This window comes from Propithecus coquereli, unplaced genomic scaffold (genome assembly GCF_000956105.1).
Source record: "Propithecus coquereli isolate 6110/MARCELLA unplaced genomic scaffold, Pcoq_1.0 Scaffold196, whole genome shotgun sequence".
Taxonomy (NCBI): domain Eukaryota; kingdom Metazoa; phylum Chordata; class Mammalia; order Primates; family Indriidae; genus Propithecus; species Propithecus coquereli.
Window position 1 is genome coordinate 1,402,636 of NW_012144522.1, and position 19,934 is coordinate 1,422,569.

General features: G+C 39.2%; 1 protein-coding gene across 1 annotated transcript in view; it reads left to right on the forward strand.

Annotated features, from left to right (window-relative positions):
- LOC105809504 (zinc finger protein 160-like) overlaps window positions 1-14,321 on the forward strand; it is a 43,932-nt gene extending 29,611 nt beyond the window's left edge. The window contains exons 2-4 of the mRNA XM_012643325.1: window positions 7,299-7,425; window positions 7,910-8,038; window positions 12,057-14,321. Of these exons, the coding sequence (XP_012498779.1) occupies window positions 7,299-7,425; window positions 7,910-8,038; window positions 12,057-14,236 (2,436 nt within the window). The 3' untranslated portion in view covers window positions 14,237-14,321. The remainder of the gene's footprint in view (window positions 1-7,298; window positions 7,426-7,909; window positions 8,039-12,056) is intronic.
- Window positions 14,322-19,934: the final 5,613 nt, after the last annotated feature.

Consider the following 19,934-nt stretch of genomic DNA (forward strand, 5'->3'; position numbering starts at 1 on the left):
TGGAACTATATTTTTGTTTTACCAATTATTATTAAATATTCCATTTTATTGGAAACATCACACGACATATATTTATGTTATAGTAAAACTCCAAACCAACTTGCTTAGCTTAGGGGCTAAGGCATAGAGCACCCCCTGTCCTGTTTGGCCTTCCACCCTCCCTCCCGTGTTAGTGGGGAATCCCTGTTGTCAGTTTTGTGGTGAGAGCACAAGTCCTGTAGAAATATCTACTTCATTATGAGATTAAACAGTCAAGTTCTTCAGTGAATGCTTTGTTATGACATTTTAACCTGCAAGCTTCAAAAATATGTATGTTTTTTGTTAGGAGACATTTATGGCTAGCTTGCTCTAGAATTCTACATCCTTGTTGGAGCATTCTGCTAGTGAAGACAGGTGGATGTTTTAGCTTTCGCAGTGTTACAAAGAATGGCACAGTGGCTGCCTCTGAGCAAGTCACCTTCCCTGTAGCTGTCAGAGGATTCCTCCAGATTGGGCGTTTGAAATAGTGATTGCTTCTAGGATGGTGCCTTTCCTACCTTGCTAAATCTGGCAACATTCCATCTCCACCTCAGCTGCAAAGGTACCCTCTCCCACCAACGACACAAGAGACTTCCCCGTCATTAAACAAAACTTGCTACTGTGTTCTTTTTGCAAGTTCTAAATCTGGGCAAAAAGACAATCCCTTTCGTCCCCTACATTTTCTGATTCCTCACAAGTCTCACAAGCTTTCATTACTTTGTCGATATGTATATGTAAGATGGATTTTACGTGTTGCTCCATTTTCTTCTCTTGTATATTAAGAGCTATTTTACAGTCCATGGTTTAATTCTTTATGTATATAGCTTGTTGTCTTTCTGTAAGTTCTAGATTTTTAGCGTGAAACAAAATTCTTCTGTGCTTCAAGACCCCATCTTTTGTTGTGTGTGTGTGTTTTATCTCGCTTTGGAAGACCTCACTTAGTCCAGGGATACAAAATGGTATGATTCATTTTGATGTACTAGTTTAATATTTTGTTTGTATGTCTTACTAATTTGGATTTTTGGGTATACATTCTAGATACTTTAATTGATTTAAAGTTTCAAATAATATATATCATAAATTGTTTCTATGTAGTTTGTAAAAGGGTTTCATTTTTTTGTTGTTTTTCAGGGTTACGTTGCTTCTGCTTTGACAGAACACAGGCCTACCATTTTACTCTTTTAGTTGCATCTTTTGAAGGACAGAAGTTTTCCAGTTGGAGATAGCCCCATTTGTGTATTCTTGGTTTTCTGGTTATGCTTTTGGTGTTACCTCCAAGAAATCATTGCCAAATGTAATGTTCTGAAATTTCCTTCTGTTCCTAGTCCGTCTTTCCCTATGTCAGTGTGGTGTATTACATTGACTGACTTTCTTCTCCTGAACCACCCTTGTTTTCCTAGTGTGTATCACACTTGATCATGGTCTATAATTCTTTTAACGTGCTGTACAATTTGGTTTCCCAGTATTTTTCTGAAGACTTTTTCTTTTTTTTTTTTTAGAGACGTAGTCTGTTCTGTGGCCCAGGCTGGAGTACAGTGGCTTTATCTTAGCTTTCCGTAATCTTGAATTCCTGGGTGTAGTGATCCTTCCGCCTCCTCTTCCTAAGTAGCTAGGACTACAGGTTCGCACCGCCACACCCAGCTATTTTTAAAATTTTTTGTTGAGATGGGGTCTGGCTATGTTGTCCAGGCTGTTCTCCAACTCCTGAGCTGAAGAGATCCTTCCTCCTCGGCCTCCCAAAGTGCTGGGAGTACAGGCACGAACCACTACACTCAACCTGTTGAGGACTTTTTCATCAGTATTCGTCAGGAACATTGTATAGTTTTGTTTTCATGTAATATGTTTGCCTGGGTTGTATCAGAGTCATGGTGGTGTCATAGAATGAAATCTGTTTGTGTTCACTTCCGTTATTTGGCAATGAGAAGGATTGGTGTTAATTTTTCATTAAAAGTTTGATAGAATTATGCAGTGATTATGAATTTTGCATCTGTATCTAGTCTCTTGCATAGGAGATTTTGATTAATCTCCTTACTAGTATAGGAGTGTGTAGATTTTTCTTTTTGACTCAGGAGGTTTGTGTGTTTCTACAGATTGACCAATTTCTTGTAGGTCATCTAACTTGTTGGTATGTGCTTGACCATAGTTGTCTTTCACACTCTTTCTTCTTATTGTGACATGCAGGTGATGGGTGTGATGGTGTTCCCTAATTCCCTTAGGCTGTCTTCATTTTTCTTCATTCTGTTTTTTCTTTTGCTCCTTTTTTTGTTTACTGTTTATTTCTTCTAGCTGGTCAAATCAGCTTTTGAGGCCCAGTAGTGTGTTTTTCAATTCAGTAATTATTATATTTTTCAGCTCAAGAATTTCTCTTCCGTTTCTTGTAGTTCTAGTTGTGTTGATAATCTCACTGTGTTCATATTACATTGATTTTCTGATGTCCTGAAGTCCATGTGTGCTATCTTCATTCATTTAGCGTCCTTGTGAGTCTTACTTCGAATTCTTTGCATGCTAATTCCAGAAAATCTTCATTTCTTTAGTGTCAGTTGGTGGTGATTTAATTTAGTCCTATGGGTGGGTTATGTTTCCTTTGTGTGTTGTATATGTCGTTATCTTCTGTTGGGACTTGAGCATTTCACAGATCAGGCACTTATTTCCGGTTTTCGTTTCCCTTCATTCAGGGAGGACACGCTTCATGTAGCCCGACTAGAGATTCTGGGGACCTCTCAAGACTTTTTTGAGGATGTGTCCTCTCTAGGCTTTTGCTTATAATCTAACTGAGCAGATTGTGCCATTTGAGCCATTTTCTACTCAGAAGCTCTCCTGTTGTCTGCCTGCTACTCTGCAGCCTGGCTGGTGCTCTAGCAAACGGTGGTCTGGCTCTCCCCCTAGTGTCTCACCCATGTTACTGCAGAGATTTGTTATGTTGATGGCTTTTATTTTCAATGGCTCCCCTGCCCAGGGTGTTTTTACTTTCAGTGATTATATTCACCCAGTATAGAAACTCGTCCTTCCAGTAGTGGGCTGAAAACCAGAATGTTGGATGGATGTTCCCATACTTTCCCGCCCCCTGCGAGAAACCAGGAGTTGGGAGTTTCTTCAAAATGTTGCCACATAATGCCAGGGTATTGCCTCTGGCAAGGTGTCTGAAGTGTTCCTATTAGGCATCCATTAGGGGTTCCAACCTCTTAAGTGATTTCTCAACTTCTCATGCAGACAGTTGATCTGTGTGTTGTTATCTGTGTGTGTCTCCGTGTCTGGGCTTTTCTATTCCTCTATCTTACTGATATCACCACATGAATACAGTTTTATAATTTCCTTATATAAGCCTGGAAATAGCTTGTCATGAGGTGCCATGAAACATTTGCTAGTGGAAACGTCAGATGTACCATGTGTATGTGTCTGTTTAATGAGAGCTGCTAAAGAAAGAAGGTGGTTTTCAGTATCTTGGTATTAGTTTTTATACTTAAACAGCATTGTTTTTCTAGGTTGCAATCATGTTATCTGTTAATTTTAACAAATCTAGCTCTTTACTTTCTTCCCCACTCCCTTTTTTTTTTTTTTTTTTTTAACCCTCAGTTGTTTCCTCATTATTAGACCCTGTTGAGATAGATATCCTGGGCAGTGGTGTTTGGCTGGAGCCCTGGCCAGCCCACTTTTCTCCATCTCAATTAAAGGAAATGCATCCAGTGCTTACTGGTGACCATGATATTTGGTGAGGTATTGTTGCTTAACCTTAGGAGTTTTTCCCCATATTTATTTTTTGGCCTGATTTTTAACTGTCTAATAATTATTTCAGGTACATAGTGTTGTCATACATTTTTTATAAATTTACGTCTTTTCTTTTTGTTGTTGTTTTTTTTTCTTGTTTTAAGAGACTGGGTTTCACTTTGTTGCCTAGGCTGGAGTATAGAGGCATGATCAGAGCTCACTGCAGCCTCCATCTCCTGGGCTTAAGCAGTCCTCCTGCCTCAGCCTCCCAAGTAGCTGGGACTACAGCTGCGCAGCACCACAGCTAGCTAATTTTTAATTTTTTGGTAGAGTGAGGTTCTCACTATGTTGCGTAGTGTGGGCTTGACCTCCTGGCCTTAAGCAGTCCTCCCACCTTGGCCTCCCAAAGTGCTAGGATTACAGATGTGAGCCACTGCACTGGCCTAATCTAAATTTGTTAAAGTAATGTATGATACTGATAATTTCCATTTCTCATGTAATGATTTTATTACAGAAAGAATCTATTATAATAAACTCCATTGGGCTTCTGGTAATGCCTACATATCTAAATTTAACTGCATAAAATTGAATCTATGTTTTTGAATATGTGTATTTAATAGGCATTAGAATTCAAGTTCCTACATTTTTTTATGTTGTACCATTTTTTTATTTTATTTTTCTAATTATTTCAGAATATTCCGAGGGTACAGGTGTTTTGGTTACGTGGATTGCTTTTGTACAGCTTTAGTCAAAGTTATAAGTGTGTCCGTCACTCAGATAGTGCACGTTGTATCCATTACGTGTGATTTCACCCATCCCCTTCTCCCCGCTTTGACCTGCTTGATTTCCTTTGAGTTTTACTTCCATATCTGCACTTGAGTGCTGATCTCTTAGTTCTAATGTAACAGTGAGTACATGTGGTGTTTGTTTTTTCATTCTTGCGCTGTTTGACTTAGAAGAATGGTCTCTAGTTAGTCCAGGTTGTTACAAAGTGTATTAAGTCATCTTTTTTTTTATGGCTCAGTAGTACTCTATTGTATAAATATACCCCATTTTATTAATCCACTCATGAATTAACATGCAGTTGGGTTGATTCCACCTCTTCGTGAATGTGAATTGTGCTGCAATAAACATCTGAGTGCAAGTGTCTTTTTTATATAAGGACGTTTTTTCCTTTGGGTAAATACCCAGTAGGGGAACTGATGGATCAAATGGTAAGTCTACTTTTAGTTCATTGAGGTATCTCCGTATTAATTTCCATAGAGGCTGTACTAGTTTGCAGTCTCAGGAACAGTGTATAAGTGTTCCTTTGTCTCTGCATCCACACCAACATCTATTGTTTTGGGACTTTTTGATAAAAGCCATTGTCACTGGAGTTAGGTGCTATCTCATTGTCGTTTTGATTTGCATTTCCCTGATAATTAGAGAGGTTGAGGATTTTTTCATATGTGTATTAGCCATTAGTCTATTGTCTATTTAAAAGCTCTGTTCAAGTCTTTTGCCCTCTTTTTAATGGGGTTGTTGATTTTTTTCTTGCTGGTTTGCTTGGGTTCTTTGTAATTCCTAGTGATTAGCCATTTATGAGATGGAAGCATGGAAATGTTTTCTCCCATGCTGTAGGGTATCTGTTCGCTCTATTGATTGTTTCCTTGGATGTGCAGAAGGTTTTTAATTTAATCAAGTCCCATTTATTAATTTTTGTTCTTCCTGTGATTGCAGTTGGGGTCATCTTCTAAATTCTTTGCCTAGGCCAATATCTAGAAGAGTTTTTCCAACATTTTCTTCTAGCATTCTTATACTTTCATGTCTTAGGTTTAAGTCTCTTATCCATCAGGAATTGATTTATGTGAGTGGTGAGAAGTAAGGATTCTGTTTCAGTCTTGTACATGTGGCTGTCCAATTTTCCCAGCACCATTTATGGAATAGGGATTCTTTTCCCCAATATATTATTATCTGCTTTGCCAAAGATCAGATGGCTGTATGTGGAGGGTTTTATATGTAGGTTCTCTGTTCTATTAGTTTGGTTTCTGTGGAGGGTTTTATATCTGGTTTCTCTGTTCTGTTACATTGGTCTATGTCCTTATTTTGTGCCAATAGCACGCTGTTTTGGTTACCGTAGCCTTGTAGTATAGCTTGAAGTCTGGTGAAGTGATGCCTCCTGATTTGTTCCTTTCGCTTAACATTGCTTTGGCTATTGAAGCTCTTTTCCAGTTCTATACGAAGCGTAGAAGTATTTTTTGTAGATCTGCAAAAAATGACCTTGGTATATTGATGGAGATTGTACTGAATGTGTACATCACTTTGGGTGCTATGGGCATTTTAACAATGTTGATTCTGCCAATCCATGAGCGTGATATGTTTTTCCATTTGTTTCCATCCTCTGCAGTTTCCTTCCTCAGCGATTCATAGTTCTCCTTGTAAAGATCTGTCACCTCCTTGGTTAGATATATTCCTGGATATTTCATTTTCTTTGTTGCTATTGTGAAAGGTATTGAGTCTTTGATTTCATTCTCAGCTTGATTGTTGCTGTATGGAGATACTGCTGATTGGTGTACATTGATTTGTAACCTGAGACTTTGCCGAATTTATTTATGAATTCCCGAAGTCTCTTGGCAGAATCTTTGGAGTTTTCTAGATAGAAGATCATATCGTCAGGAAAGAGTGATCGTTTGACCTCCTTTTTCCCCATTTGGACACCCTTAGGTTCCTTCTCTTGCCTGATTGCTCTGGATAGGACTTCCAGCACTCTGTTGAGTAAAAGTGGTGACAGTGGGCATCCTTGTCTTGTTCTAGTTCCAAAACACCAGCTCACAGGTAGCTCCCAAATTGTGCTCCTCTATTCACTGCAAGTCCCCAAAGGAAGAGGGGAGGGCTTTGCTCTGCGTGAAGACCTCAGCCTGAAGTGCATACCTCCCATAGAGAAGCAGCTATCGATGAGCTTCGGTTGTTTGAGGAAACTTGTTGGTCTAATTGTCATAGGAATTGCCTAAAATAGTATTAAAATGAGGCGAGAGTACTCAGCTTTGAGCCAAGGAGAAAACAGCACTGTGTGCGTCCATTTAAAAGGGTTAAGAGATTATATTAAAGGTTCCCTGTTAAAACATGGAACTACTATTATCTCATCAATACACTGCTTTGAGAACAAAGGTTTTCAACATAGTAGGCACACTAGGCTGCAGGGAAAATGATATCACCCAAGAGTTTCTTATTTATTGCTCTTTACAAATAGTATTCTTTCTGCAGTCAACATCCTTATCTAAGTTGTTATCACAATTAATGAGTGTAAGAGGCAGAACTCTATATTTCCAGTGACCAGCCCCCAGCCTGAAGCTATGTAGGGGCCTCTGGCCACCACTTATCTGATTAAAATACAAAAAGATACTGTCCAGAGATGTCAAGTGAGCTGTATGTCAGGAGGAAGTAGATGACCACATATATTAATATTTCCCAGTATCACAACATGGATCTGTCAGCCCATTTACTTCAATCCAATCTCTTTAGAGTTCTCTCCTCATATTATGTGAAGATTAGAACTCTCCTAATAGCCACTTGGTGAAATGTGTTTTTCATTTTAGGGACGGTTGACATTCAGGGATGTGGCCATAGAATTCTCTCTGGAGGAGTGGAAATGCCTGGACCCTGCTCAGAGGGCTTTATACAAGGCAGTGATGTTGGAGAACTACAGGAACCTGGTCTCCCTGGGTGAGGATAACTTTCTCTTAGAAGTCAGGATGTCCTCTTACGTATCTTTGCATTTTCTCTTGTGAGTCTCTGATTAGCCCCTGCATTGCTTGACTGAGATCAAAGCCCTGTTGATTCAGAAATGAAAAGCTTTATAATGGGGTATCTGAACTTTAACTGCCCCCTTTATTCAAATGTTCTACCCTTTCATGATATATCATTGGATGGTTCCAGAGCTTATGTATGCGTAAAACCTTGTGGCAGATGTTTAAAATATCCAAATGTCCTGAATTTTACTCCTGTGCTTTGATTTATTGGTTCTTCAAAAACAACTAAATGTCTCCATGTTACAGTATTCCCTAAGCATTCAAAAGGAGGCATTCAGAGGATGGATTTCTAATATATATTTATACACCATCTGGAAAATGCTTTCTCCTTACCTAAACATAGGGCTGGGATTCTCGAAAAGCCATGGTACCTTATATTCCTTTCTTTCTAAAAGCAGGAATTTCTCCTTTTGACCTGAGGATTATCTCCTTGTTGGAGCAAGGGAAAGAGCCCTGGACTGTGGAGAGCCAGGTGCAAATAGCAAGAAAATCAGATGGGTGGAAACGGATCAAAGGTGCGATCACAGGTGAGTGCTCAGATGGATAGAAAGCTGCTCACTAAATAGTGTTTGGGAAACTCTATGCAAATGTAAGTATTCTACAGGAAAACAAATTTTATGTCCTGTGAGCTCTGAAAGGACATTTTTCTTTTCCTTCACTTCTCACTGTTCCTCAGGTATGTAACACTTTATCCTTGTACCCTCCAGTGGTGCTTCAGCTCAAACAGAAACAGATGGAAAGTCCTCATCATGGTGGACAACACTGTGTTATCTGACTTCATGAACTCTTTTGTTGTTGACACTGAGCAGCACAGGAAAGGCTGTTTCAGAAGGGTTGCTTTCCCCCTTCATCTTTCCTTCTGCAGTTGATTCCATCTGATGCTAAGTTCTCAGTCCATGTTGATCAGAGCTGAGGCCGTCATAGTCCTGATGACTGGACCTCTCCATGTTCCATCCCATTTCATGTGCTTGGAAGACTCAGTCAGGACATGGGAAACATTGTCTGGTCTTCCTTCGCATCTGGGTCTCCAGAAACTTCCTGGAGCTTTCTGAAGCGCTTTCTGCCTGGTGAGATCCCTCAGCCATTTTTGCCACACTTCACGGGTGTGTATGACAAGGGAGTGAATTGGATCTTCTGAAAATTTCACTCAGCAGGAAAAAAAGTCAATAGAAACATCCTCTCTTTGATTTCCAGTCCTCCGTGGGTACAGATCCTATTCTTTCAGTCTCTTTGTGTTGTCTTTGTTGGCAGAACATGGAGTCCAATCTCAAGATGCCACAAAATCTGATGCCCATGCATTGTATTTTTCTCTTTTCCGCTGCTGTTACTACTCAGTGAATGTAGGGAGCCTTGGCTCTGCCTGATTTTGTACTCTCTTAGTGTGTATGATTTTCTTTCTGAAACTGGCTTTTAACATACACGTTCCTGTAGAAGTCAGGATCTGCCCTCGTGTATCTTTGCAGTTTCTCTTGTGCGTCTCTTGTTAACCCTGCATTGCTTGACTGAGATGATAGCCTCAGGGCTGACTTGTTGGGATAATCCACCTTTAGGTTATACATAACTTCTTGTGGAGTATCCCATGGAGTGGGTTTACTGCATAACATGAAATTGATGAAGGAGAACACTTTAACTAATGTGATCGAATATTATCCTGCTGCATGCGAAGATGCACTTTGAAGCCACTGAGTAGAACTGGCCCATAATCCTGAGATAAAAGGCATCAGGAGAGCCTGACTGACAAGTATTTCCTATTGTTTGTCTAGTTTTTTAGAAGCATCACAAAAGTGTCACTGTGACAATGCTGATCACATATAGTAATGATCACCTCCCTGGATCCAGCAGTTAATCTTGTAGGAATTGCCTCCAGGGAAAACATTGTTTAAGGCCACTGCCTCATGTGTAAACTGTTGTTCATGTCACATTTTTCATCCCCCGTATGTGTCACTATTCATTTTCACCAAAAGAAACTTTGTAATTTTGTCATTGGTTCATACCTGTAACAGACATGATTTGAATACATCTTCTTCAGGGAGCTTATGAAGGTAAATGATGTCTCCATATTTTAATTCTACCATAGTTTGTTTAAGCCAGTGCAGCTTCCGTCTTGTATAGTTTTATGTGTTATAAATGAACTTTTTAAAAATTTATTTAATCAGCAGTTCATATATTGAAGGCAATTTTGATCATAAAGAACAAACTTAGAGTTATCATACTACCTGATTTCAAACTATATTACGAAAGTATAGTAATTAAAACAGGATTGTAGTAGCCTAAAAATAGACACATTGATTAGTGAAGCAGAATAGAGAAATGAGCCAATCCATATGTGGTCAATTGATTTTTGACCAAGGTGTCAAGAACACACAAGGGAAAAAGGGCAGTGTCTCAGTTCATAATGCTGCAAAAATGATTCCACATGCAGAAGAATGAAACTGGACCCTTTTCTCACATCATATACAAGGGCTGTCCAGAAAGTATCTAGCCACGTAATATAAAAAATAGTATTAACAATAGCTGGGTACTTTCCTACAGCCCTTGTATAAAAATCAACTACTAGAAGAAATCACAGGGAAAAACCTACATGACATTGGTCTGAGCAATCATTTTTTTTTTAGCTTTGACCCCAAAAGCTCAGGCAAGACAACCAAATATAGACAAATGGGATTGTACCAAACAAAAGTGTTTCTTCACAGTAAAGGAAACAATTAAGAGAAACTTTTCATCGTGAGAAAATATTTGTAGGCCGTACATGTGGTAGGAAATTAATATCCAAAATGTGTATGACACTGAAGCAACTCAATGACATGAAAAGAAATAGACCAATTAAAAAATGGTCTAAGGGCCGGGCATGGTGGCTCAGTCCTGTATCGTAGCACTCTGGGAGGCCGAGGCAGGCAGATTGTTTGAGCTCAGGAGTTCAAAACCAGCCTGAGCAAGAGCGAGACCCTGTCTCTACTAAAAAATAGAAAGAAATCAATCGGACAACTAAAAATACATAGAAAAAATTAGCTGGGCATGGTGGCGCATGCCTGTAGTCCCAGCTACTCGGGAGGCTGAGGCAGACGGATCGCTTGAGCCCAGGAGTTTGAGGTTGCTATGAGCTAGGATTATGCCACAGCACTCACTGTAGCCTGGGCAACACAGTGAGACTCTGTCTCAAAAGAAAAAAGAAATGGTCTAAGGACCTCAGCAGACAGTTTTTGAAAGAAGACATGCGTATGAACAATAGATATATTAAAAAGACTCCACATCAGTAATCATTATGAAAATACAAATTTAAACCTCAATTAACACTGCACACCTGTCATAATGGCTATTGCTGAGAAGTGTTCGTGAGGATACGGAGAAGAGGAAACACTTCTCTACTGTTGGTGGGAATGCAAATTAGTATAGGCATTATGGAAAACTATATGGAGTTTCCTCTAAAAACTAAAAATGGTATTACTGTGTGATCCAACAATTTCACTTCTGGGTATAAATCCAAAGAATTTGGAATCCGTACGTCTAAGATATCTGCACTTCATGTTTATTGTGGCATTATTCACACAGCCAAGTTGTATAGTGAGACTAAGTGTCCATTAGCAGATGAATAGATACAGAAAATGTGCTGTACACTATAGAGTGGAATAATACTCAGCCTTCAAAAGAAGGCTTCTTACATGTGGATCAACAGGGAGGCCATTTTGCTAACTGAAGGAACCAGGCACAGAAATAGAAGTATTGGATGTTTTCATTTATATGTGGAATGCAATTGGAGTAGAGTGTTGGTTATCGGAGGCTGGAGGATGAGGAATAGGTTGGTCAATGGGTACAAAGTTTCAGTTCAACAGGAAGAGTAAATGATAAGTTTTAGTGGTGATGGATACAGTTTATAAGCTTGATTCCATCATTCCACATTATATAGGTATATCACGATATTACTTTGTTCCCTACAAATATATACAATTATAATTTGTTGATATATAATAAAAATTTTAAAAACTCGTATTCCAGGTCTTATACTGTGTACTGGTTCTAAAATGGATGTCCTTGCTTTTTTGTTAAGAGAAAATTGTTCCTGTTTCCACAGACTATAGGTTTTTATAGATGTGGTTATTAATTCTTTGCTTGTTTTATAATGGGTTACTAGGATGTTTTACTAATTACTTTTTGTTACGATTTATAGATGATAGTTTCTAAGTATGTGTTATGCAGTATAACTTGTTTCCCTTTCAATTGTGAGATAGCTGTACGTTTTTTGTCAGTTGGTGTATATCTTGGGGTCACTTCTATGAAGGCTAATGTAGGTTTGCTCGTTGTGTTTTAGTTATAGGTGGTTTGAAACTAGACTTCCACAATATGAATTTGGACCACATGTAATCACCTTTTCTTTATTAAACAATACTGTTGCTTTTGTGTTCCTAAAAATTGAATTTTATCTTTGTGAAGTTTGATAAGTATGTTTATATCAGTATTCCTTTTGGTGTAATATTAATTTTATCAATGTTAAATGTTTGTTTACATGCTGTACTTAATCGGAAACTTATGGTTCTTTATATCTTGTAGATCTCTCTCCTGAATTTGTAATAAAAAATGTACGACCAAAAGGGAAGACCAATGCAGAAGTATTCCAAACAGTGACATTGGAAAGGCCTGAAAGCCATGACATTGAAGACTTTTTCTTTAGGGAAGTCCAGAAGAATATACATGACTCTGAGTGTCAATGGGGAGATGATGAAAGAAGTTACAAAGCAGAGCTTATGACCCAGAAAGAAAATCTCACTGGTAGAAGAGATCAACATGATGGAAGGGAGGCAGGAAACAAACTTACTAAAAATCAGTGTGGAGTAATCTTTAAGTCACACGTGCCTCAACGGAAGCTACTTCAAAGTAAAAGGAAAGTTGACGAATGTAATCAAATCAAGTCTATCAACCATGGTTCCTCCGTTTCACCACTTCTAGAAATCCCTTCTAGTGTCAAAACCCACATTTCTAAAAAAGATGAGAATGATTTCATCTTTTCTTCATCACTCACAGAAGGACAAAAAGTAAACAGTGATGGCAAACCTTACAAATGTACTGAACGTGGCAAGGTGTTCACTGAAAATTTACGTCTTGCATGTCATCAGAGAATTCATACTGGAAAGAAACCTTACAAATGTAATGAGTGTGGCAAGGTCTTCATTCGAAATGCATGGCTTGCACGTCACAGCAGAACGCATACTGGAGAAAAACCTTACAAATGTAATGAATGTGGCAAGGCCTTCAATCGAAATGCAAACCTTGCATGTCACAGGAGAAGTCATACCGGAGAGAAACCTTACAAGTGCAATGAGTGTGGCAAAGCCTTTAGTGTACATTCAAGACTAACTATCCATCAGGCAATCCATACTGGAGAGAAACCTTACAAATGTAATGAGTGTGGCAAGGTCTTCACTCGAAATACATGCCTTACACGTCACAGCAGAACACATACTGGAGAAAAACCTTTTAAATGTACTGAATGTGGCAAGGCCTTCGATCGAAATGCAAACCTTGCACGTCACAGGAGAAGTCATACTGGAGAGAAACCTTACCAGTGTAATGAGTGTGGCAAAGCCTTTAGTGTACGTTCAAGACTAACTATCCATCAGACAATCCGTACTGGACAGAAACCTTACAAATGTAATGAGTGTGGCAAGGTCTTCACTCAAATTGCATGCCTTACACATCACAGGAGAACGCATCCTGGAGGAAAACCTTACAAATGTGATGAGTGTGGCAAGGCCTTCGATCGACCTTCACATCTTGAATGTCACCGGAGAAAGCATACTGGAGAGAAACCTTACAAATGTTACGAATGTGGGAAGGTCTTCAAGTATAGGTGCTCTGTTGCATACCATCGAAGACTTCATGCTGGTGAGAAACCTTACAAGTGTTATGAGTGTGGCAAAGCCTTTAGTGGTCGTTCAATCCTAACTAGTCATCAGATAATCCATCATGGAGAGAAACTTTACAAATGTAATGAATGCGGCAAGGTCTTCCCTCGAAATGCATACCTTCAACTTCACAAGAGAAGTCATACTGGAGAAAAACCTTACCAGTGTAATGAGTGCGGCAAAGGCTTTAGTGCACGTTCAGGGCTAACTTTCCATCAGGCAATCCATACTGGAGAGAAACCTTACAAATGTAGTGAGTGTGGCAAGGTCTTCGCTCAAAATAAATACCTTGCACGTCATAGGAGAAGGCATACTGGAGAAAACCTTTATAGATGTAATGAGTGTGGCAAGGCCTTCACTCAAAGTTGGCACTTTCTTAGGCATCAAAGTATTCACGATGGAGAGAAACCTTACAGGTGTGATGAGTGTGGCAAAGCCTTTAGTCTTCATTCAAGCCTAACTACCCATCAGATGATCCATACTGGAGAGAAACCTTACACATGTAATGAGTGTGGCAAGTCCTTCACTCAACATTCACAGCTTGCGTGTCACCGGAGAATGCACACTGGAGAAAACCTTTACAGATGTAATGAGTGTGGCAAGGCGTTCACTCGTAATGCATGCCTTGCGCGTCACAGCAGTATGCATACTGGAGAAAAACCTTACAGATGTAATGAGTGTGGCAAGGCCTTTAGTCAAAATTGGCACCTTGGTAGGCATCAAAGTATTCACAATGGAGAGAAACCTTACAAGTGTTTTGAGTGTGGCAAAGCCTTCACTAAAAATGCATACCTTGCACGTCACAGGAGAAGGCATACTGGAGAATGACCTAACAGATGTAAATCAGTGTGGCAAGGCCTTCGCTCAACAGTCACAGCTTGTTAGTCATCAAAGTTTTCACAGTGGAGAGAAACCTTAGAAGTGTATTGAGTGCAGGAAAGCCTTTAGACTGCATTCATTCTTAAGTGTGCATTAGGCAGTCCATACTGTTGGAAATAGAGTTAAGAGACATGGAAAGTTTCAGAAGTTTTGCAGGGCTTTGCGTTGAAAGAATCTGTGGATGTATTAGTTCACAAACCAGAAGCTGCTTAGCATTAAGGGGGCCATTCCACCGATCAGGGGCGACTGAAAGGCGTCACCAATCTCGAGACCTGCATGCCAGTGCCTGGACCTTGTGCAAGGCAGAGTTCAGCATGGGGCCCAAGGTTAAGAGATCTGAAAGGGGATGTCAGCCCAGCAGACAACCTACAGTTGGAACTATCATAAACTTCAAGGCTACTCCTGTTCACTCCTGACCACATGTCTCGTTATATAGAGAAATAGATTAGAGAAGTATGCAGACTCAGTGTTCCTGTTTCATGCATTACTGCTTAATTAACAATTTTATCTTTAACTTGTATACTGAGCCAGGTCTATTCTTAACTTAGGGCTTAAAATGTTTATCTTGGAAAAATTTTGTTACCATTTACTCTTGTAGATAGAATTGTAAGGGATCTCTTGAAGCCTTTGGGAGGCCTTGAAACCTAAACGAATAATCTGTACACATAATTCTATGACCAAGGACAACTGCTTGCCTTACCAGTTAATACTGATGTGGACTTCACTCTGTGCATCCTGGCTCACGGGAATGCTGGAGGACCCCTGACTTCCCCATGACTTTAAACTACACTTTGTCTCTATTTCTGTTATTTCCAAATCTTTTGTGACGATCCTGCCTGGGACCCGTTTGTTGGGAGAGTAGCTAACTCCTGGCACCATACTAGAGAAAAACCTTACAAATGTAATGAGCGTGTCAAGGTCTTCACTCGAAATACACACAATTCCAGTCATCAATGAATTCATAATAGAAACATTACAAGTGTAATGAATATGGGAAAGCCTTTAGATTGCGTTCAGGAGTAACTACACATCAGGCAATCCATACCGGAGTAAAACCTTACAAATGGAATGAGTGTGGCAAGGTTTTCACTCAGCGTTCACAACTTGAAAATCATCAAAGAATTCATACTGGCGAGAAACCTTACAGATGTAATGACTGTGGCAAGCTCTTCAGTGAACGATCAAAGCTTGCAAGGCATCACAGAATTCATACTTGAAAGAAGCCACACAAATAGTGTGGCAAGGTCTTCAGTCACAATTCACTCCTTGAATGGCAGTAGAGAATTCATTGTCAAGAGAATCCTTACAAATGCAGACTATGGCCTACCCCTCATGAGTTCAACCATTAACATTGGAGACCCCACACTAAAGAACAATTATATAATTGTATGTGGAAGAGGCTTTATTCGTGCCTCACAACCAACTGGGCATCAAAATACACATCTTTGATGAAAGCACACAAATGTAAAGTGTTAAGTTGAGGCTGTTACCCAGGAGCCATAAATGTAGGTGAGGATTTGTATGAGAAATGACTCAGTCTCTAATTCTCCATGATTAACCTTTGATATTACATACTGTAAAATAATTCTAAATCCAAATATGTTATAACTTACGGCATTATATACATCAAAGGTGCCAGGACGTGCAGATGGCCAATTACCTTAAAGTTACAAAATATTTTATTCATTTATTTGAGGATTCTTGAAAAGGCTACTTTACTATTCATAGTGTTCAACTTGAACTTTGAAATCTTAACTATTATACCCTTTTTGCAAGCCTTTCATCGTGGTCTGTGGGAAAGAGTCCATTGCATGGCAGGTCCTGCTTTAAGGGTGAGGATCACTTCCATCCACGTTCCTGTAAAAGAAGGATGCTGCCTTTGAATATTAAATACCATCTAAATTAGCATTTGGGAGGGACAGAGAATAACGTAAAAGTATGATGTCACTCATCTTGCTCATTGTGTTCAAGGTTCTCTTCTCCTGACATAAGGGCACTGTAGGTTAAGGGAGACAGCTTAATCAAGTGACCATAATGTAGAGCAGATCAACAAATTGGCTACTCAGGTGGCCGACTTACAACAAGCAGTCACTTTACTGGGAGACCAGGTTGTAAGCCTACGAAAGCAAATTAGACTCCGTTGCAATTGGAGTATCACTCAATTTTGTGTTACACCTCACATATATAATCAGACTTGGTTTCCTTTGCAATTCATTAAGAAGCATCTACTTAATCAAGGAAATCTGATTGAAGAGATTGGAAATTTACAACAAGAAATATTAAGTACCTTCAGTCACAAACTTGATCTACTCTCTAAGGCTGACATTGTTAATGGTATTACATCTGGGATGGAGTCAGCTAACCCACTTTCTCATCTTAAGATCTATGGGAGTTCTGCTGTAGTAACTTTGGGAATTATTTTAGTCATTTGCTTGTGCTTACTTATAGTCTGGAGAAAACTCCAAAGAAGACAAGACTCTGGAGACCAATGCTTCCCAGTGATGGCTATCCAACTTCATCAACTTCTAAAAAAGGGGGGGGAGATGTTAGGAAATGGGGTTAAGAGACATGGACATTTTCAGGAGTTTTGCAGGACTTTTGTCTTGAAGAAATCTGTGGGCGTGTTAGCTCACAGACCAGAAGCTGTTTAGCAACAAGAGAGACGTTTCACTGATCAGGGGCGACTGCAAGGTGTCTCCAGTCTCAAGGCCTGCCAGCCAGCACCTGGAGCTTATGCAAGGCAGAGCGTGGCATGGGACCAAAGGTTAAGAGGCTGATCAAGGGATGTCCACCCAGCGGACACCTGCAGCGAAAACCAATTAGCCTCAAGGACAGTTCCTGTTTCACTCCTGACCACATGTCTCGTTATATAGAGAAATAGGTATGCAGCCTCAGTGTTCCTGTTTTATGTGTTACTGCTTAATTAATGATGTTATCTTTAACTTGTATGCTCTGCTAGATCTATTCCTTAATTAGGGCTTAAAATGTTTATCTTGAAAAAATTTTGTAACCATTTGCTCTCGTAGGTAGAATTAGGTAAGGGATCTCTTGAAGCCTTTATGGACCCTTAAAACCAAAACGAATGATCTGTGCACATAAATCTGTAACCAATGACAACTAATTGCTGTACCAATAAATACTGATGCGTGACTTCACTTGGTGCCTACTGGCTCACGGGAATGCTGGAGGACCCCTGACTTCCCTATCACTTTAAACTACATTTTGTCTGTGTCTCTGTTATTTCTAAATCTCTTGCAAGGATCCTGCCTGTGACCCGTTTTGTTGGCAGAGTTGTGAACTCCCAGCACCTCTCCTGAGATTAGTGCCACCCACAGCATCCTTATCCTGGTCAGCACTTTTGTCTCTTTTACTTTTATTTTTATTTTTTTGATAAGACTGCTCAGTGGCTGGTGAAGACATCTGCCTTAATCAGTGCATGTTTCCCAACTCTCAGTCCCTTTATTCTCTCAACTAGTGATCCTTGTGTATGCAAGCTCTTCTTTGTGTGCACTGGAAGAAATCTGCAATTTCCTCATCTAATCAGAAAAATATAAATTGTGTATTTTTCACTGTGTTCACAGATTGATATACTCATGCTTCCCGGATTCTTAAGCACATCTGTAAGCCAGTCTCACTACACATAGAGTTCTGAGTTACACAGACACTTTGCTCTAATATTAAATAAAAAATAATAGCTATAGTAACTGAAATCTTATATAATTTTTGTAAGTACTCTTATAATTGTATTTAATAAGAGTCATTGTGGAGAAAATCAGAGTCCACTAAGTAATTCCTGAAATAATGTAGAGATACTGAAAATGTCTTTTAGTTTGTATGTTTTAATATAATACATTAAACTTTCCTATGATTTAACTGTACCCAGGGTCTTAAGGATGGTTCAATAAAAATAACATAGCATTTCATATCACCCTTCAGAAAATTGAGGTGGAATGTATAGTCGCCTGGAGGTGAAGCTAGAAGGAAAATTGTTTCATTTATTACAAACATTTGAGGCCATGTTGTTAATATGAAATATACCTTACATCCTAGGAGAAATATGATAATTTCAGATGTGATAATGCTTATGGAGAAAGATTAGCATATTAAAATATTTTCAGTTAAACACTGAAATAGTGAACTCTAGGAGACAAAGGAAAACAAAAAACATGTCAGTTCATGTTTAAAAACAGTACAGGTAGGAATCCAGCATTAGCAAGAGCAAGACCCCTTCTCTACTAAAAATAGAAAAAATTAGCTGGGTGTTGTGGCAACGTGCCTGTAGTGCCAGCTACTCAGGAGGCTGGGGCAAGAGGTTTGCTTGAGCCCAGTAGTTCTGAGGTTGCAGTGAGCTACGATGATGCCACTGCACTCTACCCAGGGTGACAGAATGTGACTCTATGTCTCAAAAAAAAGTTACATTTCATTACCACAATAAATGTTAAGAGTTTTAAACAGTTAAAATTTTACAAATTTTTTTCTTTTCTACATTACAGTGGCAACAGTATTAATGTCTTAAATTTTCAATATTTGAACTTTTTAAAATTCTGACATTGAGATAATAATTGTGGAAGTATTTGAAATTTTAATGAATGTATAATTGGCATATCATGGAAAGTAAGTCAGAAAGCATCAATTCTTAAAAGTTATGCCCAGAAATTGTGTAAAGCAGGTGAACATACTGGTTAGAAAATATTCAATATAATATTGTATTAAATTCTTAAATTCTAAAAGTGAATTTTAGTAAAATTTTAAAGTTAAAAAAAAAAAATTCCCTAAACCCTCCTCTGCTCTCCAGTATCATAGCACTGTAGGAGGGTACAACCGTCTCATTAGGAATTTTCTCCATGTTTTGGAGCCCCTGCTGAAGCTGTAGGGAAAATGCTCCTGTATGGGCTTCGTGTTGGAGCTTGGATGAATAATGAAAGCACCTTCTTTGATAATAACTAGAATGTAGTAACCTGGAACATGAGGAAAAAAAACCGTTCAATTTTAGCTTTAAAACGTTGGAAAGAAAAATTCTAGGAGGTGGCACTGCAGGGCCTCTGCATCGAAGCTCTTGTCTCGTGGCGAATCTGTGGTCTTTTTACACAGTTTCTATCTGTGCTTCTTCCACTTCTAAGGTCCAGCCTTTCAACCTGCATCTTTGGGACATGGTCCCCAAACTGAGCAGATTCCCACGACAGCACTGCCCTTGCTCTGTGGGTCTGGGGCAGCCTCATTCCTTTCTGCAGGGTGTTCCCTGAGTTTCCCTGCATCTTCCCAAGGTGTGTGCTTAGAAGGAAGAGCTGTGAGTATCACTGGAACCCCAAGCAGGACACATCTCTCAGGCCCAAGAAGGAGGCAAGACAGATGCAGAAGGCATACAGGAGGTGCCAAGGAGCTTGCACTGGAGGGAGCAAGAACTCTGACAGGGCAAAGTTCAGGGATTTTTTCAAATCATCCTTAAATTAGATTTCATATTCATGCTTATGTCTCCTCTTTCTACATTATTTAAAGTTCAATTATTTAATTTGCTAAATCACATTTGTTTTAGCTTAATTTTCTATTGTTAACTTATTAAGGCATAACTTTAGTTGTTTTGGGGGGTTTTTTTGGTATAATGTTGTTTATCATAATGAAAATATAAGCCTGCTATAAATTTTATACA